Source organism: Carica papaya, chromosome 8 (assembly GCF_054855325.1).
Source record: "Carica papaya isolate Zhongbai chromosome 8, ASM5485532v1, whole genome shotgun sequence".
Lineage (NCBI taxonomy): Eukaryota > Viridiplantae > Streptophyta > Magnoliopsida > Brassicales > Caricaceae > Carica > Carica papaya.
This window is the reverse complement of record NC_142316.1, coordinates 2,880,968-2,891,509: the sequence shown is the minus strand read 5'-3', so window position 1 is coordinate 2,891,509 and position 10,542 is coordinate 2,880,968. Positions and strand designations below refer to the sequence as shown.

Genomic DNA, 10,542 nt, shown 5'->3' with positions numbered 1-10,542 from the left:
ACCAAGATTTTGACAAGTGTTTGCTTCACTCTCACACCAAAATTATGCCCTAAGATCCACCACAATCACATGTTTTTTTCTTCCTCATTTATGCACTAAAAATACAAGACACAATGACAATAAATTAACTTTTCATTGTCTGAACGTTTATTATAAATACCGTAGCAAATTGTTCTAACAAAATTACAAGTTAAGAAGAGAGTACTTTACAAGTGAGAAGAGAAGAGAGAAAATGGTATTGCCAAGGTACATCGTCCTAAAATCAAAATACAACAACAAATATTTACGCTACATTCATGAAGATACGCAAGTGCATGGATTTCTCCAATTCTCTGGAGATGAGGTTGTAAGTCCCTATTCAAAGTTTGAAGTAGAGCCTTCTAAGACTGCAAGTGGACTGGTACACTTGCGGTGTTGTTACAACAACAAATATTGGGTTAGGTGGTCCAAAAATCATTGGTGGATTATTTGTGGTGCTGACCAACATAATAAAAATCAATCTGACTGGTCTTGCACATTGTTTCAACCCATTTTCATAGATGGCGATTCTCAAAAGCTACGATTTCTCCATGTTCAACTTAAACATTATTGCTCCTTGTGGAGGCTAGATCCACCCTTCGGTGATTGTTTGTTCGCAGGCTATGATCATCCTGAAGAGTATGAGTGTGATATTTGCATAATTGTTGATTGGGAGTCATTGTTAATATTGCCCAAACATGTCGCTTTTAAGGGTGACAATAGTCAATATCTTAGTGCTCGTTGGATAGAAGGACATCAATATCATCAGTATGCATCTAATGATATCGGGGATCCAATTGTGGGTTATGAGATCTTTACAACCAATGACGGAAGCATTCATGTGAAATCTGATTACTTCGGTAAATTTTGGAGGCGTAGTCCAAATTGGATATGGGCTGACACAACATACACCAATAATAATAACCACGATACATTATTTTGGCTAATTAAAGTTTCTAGCAACATTGTTGCTCTTTGAAATTTAGGTAACACTAACTTTTGTAAAAGACTCACAATTGAAGTTAAAACAAGTTGTCTTAATGCTGAGGTCTCAACTATTTCCACGGAGGCTCGAATGGAGATTTCAGAGCTTTTCATTTCAAGGCACATTTATAACGTCAACTTCTGCTTCCTTGATGCTCGAGTCTATGATGAGAAAGTTATCACCATGGATAATGGAGTTACAGTGAATAAGACAAATCAACCAGATGAAGCAGAAATCACGCTCACATATTTAGATACTACAAGCAATCCTTGGAACTCAAGTGTTTCAGTGAAATTAGGTGCTACAACCACCATCAAGATAGGCATTCCAATCATTGCAAAGGAAATATTGAAATTTCTGCTGAGTTTGAGGGATCGTATGAATAGGGAGAAATAAAGGAAACAAAAAAAATACAAATAGTTAACAAAGTTACCATGACACCAATGACTACAGTGAGGGTGATGTTGCTTACAATAGTAGCTACGTGTGATGTTCCATTCTCATACTCTCAGTGTGATACACTTACAAATGGAGAACAAACTACTTATTATATAGATGATGGTCTTTACATTGGCATTAACTCCTTCAATTTTAAGTATGAAACTAAAGAAGAGAAACTCTTATGGATGTAAAATTACAAAAAAAATCTATGTTTTTAATATCCTAGCTAGGGGAGGAAACCTATGGTTGTGGTATCCTAGCTAGCTACTTATTAGAATAAAGTGGGCTCTCTATCCCGAAGTCCCACCTCTTTTGTTGTGCTCATGGATGTGTTATCGTTTCTTGTCTATGTCTTTGTTATGTTTGGGTAAGAAGTTTGGCTCTTACTATTTCTTATGTGTTTTGTTGTATCTTTTATAATTTGGTTATTGTAATAAAGCTATTTTTAATACTACATATCGTGTCGAATCACATTGATCATACAAGTTATTTATAAAATTAAATTTTCTAATTATCGAAATTTAGAAGGTGCTAGAGATTGAATTATAAATCATTATCTTGATATTTATCTTAAAAGGGAGCAAGTTTTTGCCTAATACGTACTTGTTGGAGTTGTATTTACCTGTGTACATAAAAGCAAAACAATTCATGAAAGTAATGACAGAAGTTGCTGAAAATATAAGTAAATCAAATTGAGAAATCAGTAGGCTTAGTTAACTCAAATAAATGCATAGGCTAAATAAAAAAAAGCTCAAGCTTTTTAGTAGAATTCTAGTCTATTGCTTCAAGTTGGACGAAACTAATAAATGGTACTATTGGGGTAACTTCAAGCCCAATTGAAATATAAGTTTTAAGAGACGTATAAATTTGAGCAAAGTTGATAAATAAATATATAAACAAAAATAATTAAAAAATATACAGAGTGTAAAGTAAAATAAAAATAAAATTAGAAAAAGACTAGACAAAACAAAAAATCACAGGTCCTTATTTACTATAACAAAAATTAAAACAAGAAAACATGAGTGTTGTTTTGTGTTTGTTTAAATATTACTCTATCAACTTTAAAACCTGATTATTGAATAAGCTAATTAATTACGCTTATAATAAACACAGAACCAACCTAAAACAAAGAAAGTTGAGCCTCAATTTGTAAATAACTTCTCCCTAAAATCCCTATATGTTAAACTCCTATACAAATTCTCTCAAATATTTAGAATCCTACCATGTTACTTGAACTTTCTATCATTAGGTCAGATACCCTCTCTTTCTCTTCTCACATCCAGCCTTTAAAAATGACATATTATAGAGAGATTTATCATGACAAAACCAATAATCGCATGCAATTATATCTCATCATGTCATAGTATCAAATCCTCTATATATACTTTATTGACACTTCTACTAGCCTATATACAGACATGCAACTTACTAATTTAATAATTACATATTTAAAGAGCAAACACAAAATAGTAAAACGATTCTGTTAATCATACCTAGTACATTCGGAACAAGATGGATTTTTCTAACCAAAAGAAACAACTAGTAAATTCCTAATTGTGAGTAAAATAAGCCTAGTGCAAATCTAAACACACTTTTAAACCAAATCCTTGGTTACTGACTTCAAATGTTTCTCTTAATTAAACTTAAACAAGAAATGAAAGACTTCAGCAATAACCATAAACTAGTCAATCTTGGACAGGTAAATTTCCGTAAGTATCTCAATATAATATAATGGACAGCAAATGACTGAAAGAAGTGTATACTCTAAATAGCAATAATAACATATATAAAAAGCATTTCTAACATATTGATTGTTTTTATTAACAAATGTCAACAAGAAACATGGCAATGTTATTTTAACTTGCAAAAATAGAACATATTTAAAAGACCTAGAAAAGAAAGACTTCTTTGAAACCCTCTATGATTTCAGGCAGTGAACATCCTCCAGTTAATCAATAATTAAGCATTACTACTTAGAACAAAGTTTAACTCCATTTAATTTGAATCCTCAAATAGCAAGTAAAATTGAACTGAGGAAATAATAGACATATCTATAATAGTGAACTACAATTCAAACCTAACTTTGGTCATGTATGAAGTTGAATTATAACATACTCCATAAACATTCAACTAATAAAGATGAATTACAATCTTTCTTATCACAATAAGCAAACATTATTATGGTCATACCATAGTACAAACAATACAAAAGAAAAAATCCATATTTGTTAAATCTTAAGTGGACTTTACTAAAACAGAAGCTGAACAAGTATATGCTAACTAGAGAGGAAACATAAATTCTTCATTCCATACGCAACAGTATTTTAATTGAAATACTTAAACACCAACAAAGAGATACTTATATCTTAAGTGGGCCTTGGTTAGGCATGTTTTTTTATTTCTCCTTTTATTTTATTTCTTTATTTCTTTGACCCATGCCTTCGACTTAGTAAGTAAACCCAGTCTGCATCCATGAAGAAACCAAAAATGAATCCAACTCAAGCCCATGAAAGCTTCCTAAAAAGGAGCTTGATCCTTACCTTACACAAGCCAAAACACATTGTTTTGTGGTCATGAAAAATTTCACACTCAAGTTGCCTAAAGGATTTGAACATTGATCTCTCCTTCTTGGTTGCTCGGAGGTTTGATCATGATTTTTTCTTGGCTTGGATCGTAATCTCTTATTTACAAGAAAGCTTGAAAGAGTTGATGTTGGATGAGGCTTCCTCTTAATCTCTTTGCAATTATTTATACAATTTGGAAAAACTCTATCTTTTGTGTTAATAGAAGACGTTTATTTATAAAGATAGTTAGTTTGTTATGATATAAAATAAATTTTTTTAAAACTAATATGGATACATTCGTATATCTTTTGTTTAAAATAAAGTCATTTATTTAATTTAGATCGAAGTCAAAGCACTAGACCAGAACCTCTAGTGAAGGTTACGAGCTTTTTTCTATTTAGTCCAAACATTTATTTGAATTAATTAAGCCTAATAAGTTCTAAATTCGGTCCGTATATTCATCTAAAAATTTTCGTCATTATTTCCACGAAATACTTTTATCTTTATCTACACATATAAGTAAACCATCGAATGTGTATTAAGAAAAGAGTTGCTCACTTTCAAGATAAATATCATGATAATGATTGACAATTCATATCTAGGAACATACCTAAATCCCAACAATCTATAAAGTTTATTTTAGAAATAATATTTACGACTAAGGTGATTTCACATGATGTATAATATTCAAAATAACTTTATTATAATATTTAAAATTTAAAAGACATAATAAAGTACACAAGCAACATTAGTAGTAGAACTTCTAACCCAAACAATACAAATATTGACACAACAACAATACACCACATGACCAGGGGGAACTTTTAAATAGCAACAGAGGCAACTAGTGTCTCTTTTTGTGTTTCATACTCCCAATTAAAAATCATGCAAATATCACGGCCATCCTTATCAATATGCTCAGAGCTTGCAAATAAGCAATCATTGAACGGTTGTTCCGCACTCCATAAGGAACAGTAGTGTTTAAGTTGGACATGGCGAAATCGAAGATTTTGAGAATTACCTTCTACAAAATTAGGTTGAAATAACGTACAAGTCCAATCAAATTGATTTTCATTCTGTTGGTCAGCACCACAAATGATCCACAAATTATCTTTAGACGACCTACCCCAATATTTGTTGTTATAACAACACCTTAAGTGTACCAATCCACTTACCATTTTTGAAGACTCTACTTCAAACTTCGAATATGGACTCAAAACATCGTCTCCAGAGAATTGAAGAAATGAATGCATTTGCCTATCTTCATGGATATAACGTAAAAATTTGTCATTATATTTTGATTGAAGCACTATATACCTTGGTAATGTCATTTTCTCTCCTCTCTTCTCACATATAAAGTACTTTCTTTTTAGTTAATCGCACTTTTGTAGTTTCCTTAGAAGAACTTGTAGTTTATTTATAATAAGCATTCAACCAATAAAAATTAATTTACTAGCATGCAAAAAACATGATCTCCTTTTTTGTACTTTATTTATTAATTGCATAACATGAAAGCAAAATATTTTACCCTTTTAATTGTACATGTTATTATGGTACTAACCATTAACTTTTGAAATAAGGGTGTATAAGCAATCAATTTGGTTGGTTTGAGTAAGAGTTCTAAAATTAAAAACCTGAATCATTTTAACCATATTGAACCAACCGAACAAAGAGTATAACCAAAATCGAACCCAATCAGACAAATTTAGTCTATTTGTTTATGAGTCGAGGAACCAAATTTCTTTAGGATTTTCTAGATAATTTATAAATTTAATAATTATATATTTATTTTTTAGAAAAAAAGAGAGATTCATGGTTTATTTAATAATTTTATTCTTTTTATGTTTCTCAACAACATATGTACATCTTTTGTTCTTAGTTAAGTAACACATGTTCTGTCACATATTTTGCCTTATTTTTTTAATAAACAAAAGCTATTTTTTGTGAATACACTCTTACTCGCAATAAATATGGCCAAAGCTTCTTTTTCTACTTTATTTTATGAAAGATAATTGAATTTTAAAATATAGTATTAACCCGAAGATAAGCATAGGCTTTACCTCATTAAAAATTATGAATACAAATTTAATTATTACATTAGAATATTAATCATGCAAGACATTACTGTAGTGTTTCTATTCCTTTATAAAGACGTATGTGATTGATAAAATTTATATAACCCACTGAAAGAGCTTAAAATATTTTTTTGGAAGATCAAATATAAAAATATATATGAGTTATATAACTTTCTAAAAATTATGAATACAAATTTAATTATTATATTGGAAATTTAGGCATGCAATATATTATAATAGTGTTTTTATTTCATTATATAGATGTATGTGATTGATAAACTTTATATAGAGATAATTAGCAAATACAAGCCAATGAAAGAGCTTAAAATTTTTTGATGGAGGAGCAAATATAAAAAGAATATATATTTGATTCGCATAACTTGTTAGGCTGAAATAATGAAGTACCTTGTACTATATAAAAACATTCAAAATTCAAAATTCATCTAGTACTTTCAAAAAAGTTAAAGTTTCACTTCTCTGTTAGATCCAGTTAACACTTTTTTATTTTTGAATACTCATGAATAAGTTAAAATACCATAATTTCCTTTGTACTATAGAAAAATCTTTAGAATTCTCCTAAACTATTTTTTTGTTCAAAACATCCTTTTCTTTTTACTTTTGAAAAAACTATCAGATAATTTTTCTCTCTCCATTAAATGTAGCTAACACCATTTAGGAACACTAAGGTGGTAGGTAATATGTCAAGTGACTTATCACATTGTTTTAATTTGTCAGTGCAAATGCCATGTCAGCAACACATCAGGGCCAATTCCAACAATTTTGTTTACAAGTAGACCGTCATTTCTCCATCTTCTTCATCTTCAACCTGTTTCGAATATAAAAAGCTTCAGATATGTTGAAAGCTAATAGTAACACAACTATGGATGTTGTTAACCCAGAGGTTTCTATTACATGCATAATTTGTCTCATGTGAGAAACACCTTCCACCTTGCTTTATTATGCACTAGGTGCCTCACATCTGAAAAGCTAGCCAAGTGTGAAGCTTCTAGAGTTTTTGACTCCCCGAATTATTCCAAAGAAGTCATGTTTAGCTCTACCAAAGCCCATTGACTATGTCTAATTTGTGATTGACAAAGGACACCTGGGGCAACAATTGTCGTTCAACTAGAGAAATATTCTTCTGATACTTAATGGTTTGTTATGTCATGAGAAGTTATATGAAAAAACACTCTTTGGATTTATGATTTTTCTTTGTTTTGCCTTCATCAAGTGTAGGGAAAAGGAGTAAGATTCTTTCCAAATTTTCTTTAAAAATATATGAAGCTTTCTTGCTTTGGGCACATTGGGACGAAGAAAATGTCACACGTCACACCCCGTCTTATAAGGTAATAACCGGAGCATACTTTCTTAAATCATATAGACTTAAGTAAAGTAAAGTAACTTAACTTTATTAATAATAAAAGAGTCGCAGAAGTATTACATCTTTTAAATATAAAACATAAACATAAGTACGAGACTCTAAATTTTCTTACTTATATTATTAAACAAAAGTACAAAATAATAACCTTAATATCAGAGTTTAGACTTTAGAAATTTCTTCTGTATAATCACTCACTCTGTAGTGGTATCTTCAATATCTGGAGGATGATAGGGGGTGAGATAAAATATCTCAATAAGTAATATTATGAAATCATAGTATAGTACATGCAATATATAGTTTCTTTACAAATAACAAAATATATATCATATAATCTTTCCAAAATGTATACGAATCAGAAGATGAAAGCACAAATCAAAAAACATATTCATTATATACTTCATCACTATTATGGAGGATCAATCAGTTACTATACATTATGCATAGGTACAGATACTTATCACTGGTTCCCCATGTACCCGAACAGGGAACGACATACATGAGTACCTTGAAATACTGTTACCCCCCAAACATGGAACGACTAGGGCATGCGAATCAGACTATTTTCCCATACATCCAAACACGTAACGGTTATGTATGGGTACACACTTATCACTTTGCCAATACACCTAAATACGTAACGATTATGTACGGGCAGATTGAAGCCTAACATAATGCAGGTGTTTTCAAAGTAACTTCTTTCCACAATAAGTGATATACACATATCAAAATCACATTTTGAAAATACAAAGCGAAATAATACTTATATTAAAATAAAACTTTAGCAAATACTTACTTAGCAAATTCGGAAGATAAATAAAATACGTGTACATTTTTATATTGAAAATACGAAAAATACTTCAAAATTATGTAGGCTATGAATCTATAATATCCACTTACCTTAGGTCCGTAGCAGTCGTAGTCTTAATTCCAGCAGAGTTCCAAATTTATTTATGACTTTTTCTTCTAAAAAATTCGATAGAGTTTTGCGATGATTTTTTGTCATTTTCTTGACTCAAAAATATCCAACACAATATTAAAAAACTAATTCCAAAAATCAAAGAGAAACTGAACTTCAAAAATTAAGAAAAGCTTATCATTCTAATGGTTTATAACTTCCTTTTGATCGTGATCCTTATTCTTTTTCTTTTCTTATTTCTCTGCTCTCACAAATTTAGCAGAGTTTCTTCAAGATTTTTATCTAAAAGCTCAAAATACTCTCAAATATCACACACTTCGTATTCCCTCTTCTTTCTTCACCTATATGTTTTTCATTATTTTCCTATCATCCGAAATGTCTCTTCCTCCCTTCTCTTATCCCCTATTTATAAGAGTGGGGAGCCACGAGGAAAAGATTGCCACTATTTCGTCATACTATTTTATCTAAAAGTTGTCACTTTTCATCATGTCACTTCACTTAAAACGTTACCACTCTTCAAATGTCATTTTATCTATAAGCCTTTTTCACATGCCACTTTATCTAAAAGGTTCCCACTTTTCACATGCTACTTCATCTAAAAGTTGTCATTTTCTGTAATGTCACTTCATCTAAAAGTTGTCATTTTCTGTTATGTCATTTTATCTAATAGTTATTACTTTTCATTATACCACTTCATTTAAAAGGTTCCTACCTTTTTCCATACTTCTTCATGCTTATTGTAGCTCTTTCATCCTTATCCATCCTTTGTCTGTTTGACTCTAAACTATATCATTAACCCTATTATATATTTTCAAACACATGTAAAACTTATTTAAATATATCAAATATAAAAAATTAACCCGGATGTATTTTCGAGCTATCACATCCTCCCCCCTTAAAAAGAAATTTGGTCCTCCAAATTAGACTTACCAGTAGTCAAAAACATATGTGGATATTTGGCCTTCATTTCCTCTTCTGGCTCCCACGTGGCTTCTTCAGTCGAATGGTGTTGCCATTGTACCTTTACTAAGGAGATTAACTTGGACTGTAATATCCTTTTTTTGCGATCCACTATCTACACAGGAAGCTTAATGTAAGATAGATTATCCTAAAGTGCAAGGGGTTCGTATATGAATACATATGATGGATCTAAGTGATATTTCTTCAACATCGAAAGATGGAAGACATTGTGTATGTTGGCTAACTTATGTGGTAATGCTAAACGGTAGGCGACAGCTCCCACTCTATCCAATATCTTAAAAGGTCTAATAAATCGAGGACTGAGTTTTTCTTTCTTCTCAAATCTCATAATCCCTTTAATTGGTGAGATTTTCATGAATACACGGTTGCCTACTTCAAATTTTAAATCTCTCCTTCGATTGTCAGTATAACTTTTCTACCTATTTTGAGCTGTCAGAAGATGTTTCCTGATCAATTTCACTTTCTCTATAGTTTCTTCCACTAATTGAGGTCCAACTAATTTTCATTCTCCAACTTCTTCCCAACAAGTAGGTGATATGCAGGATCTTCCGTACAAAGCCTCATAGGGTGCCATTTGAATGCTAGACTGATAACTATTATTATACGCGAACTTAATCAAAAGTAAATGATCATCCCAATTACCTCACAACTCAATGACACATGCTCATAACATATCTTCTAGAGTTTGAATTGTCCATTCTGATTGACCATCTGTTTGAGGATGGAAATTCATACTAAAGGATAGCTTGGTCCCCATAGCATTCTGTAGACTGGTCTAAAATCTTGAAGTAAAGTGGGGATCTCGATCAGAGATGATTGTGATTAGAATTCCATACAATCTCACAATCTCCTTGATATAGAGACTGACCAACTTGTCCAGTAGGTCATTTACTTTGATAGTCAGAAAATGAGCTGACTTGGTTAGTTTATCAATGATAACCCAAATAGCATCATGTTGGGATCTTGTTTTAGGTAAACCCACCATGAAATCTATAGTAATATGTTCCCGTTTCCACTATACTACTAGTAAAGTTAAAGTAATCCTGCTGGTCTTTGATGTTCAGCCTTCACTTGTTAACATATTAGACATTTAAAAGCGAACTTAGCTATATCCTTCTTCATCCCACTCCATTGATATTTGGTCCTTAAGTTCTGATATATTTTAGTGTTGTCAGGGTGCA

General features: G+C 31.2%; 1 protein-coding gene across 1 annotated transcript; it reads left to right on the top strand.

Annotated features, from left to right (window-relative positions):
* Window positions 1–232: 232 nt before the first annotated feature.
* LOC148240353 (uncharacterized) lies at window positions 233–1,399 on the top strand. Its single transcript, XM_088209736.1, has 2 exons — window positions 233–878; window positions 1,005–1,399. The coding sequence occupies exons 1-2, from the start codon at window positions 233–235 to the stop codon at window positions 1,397–1,399; spliced, it is 1,041 nt and encodes a 346-aa protein (XP_088065862.1).
* Window positions 1,400–10,542: the final 9,143 nt, after the last annotated feature.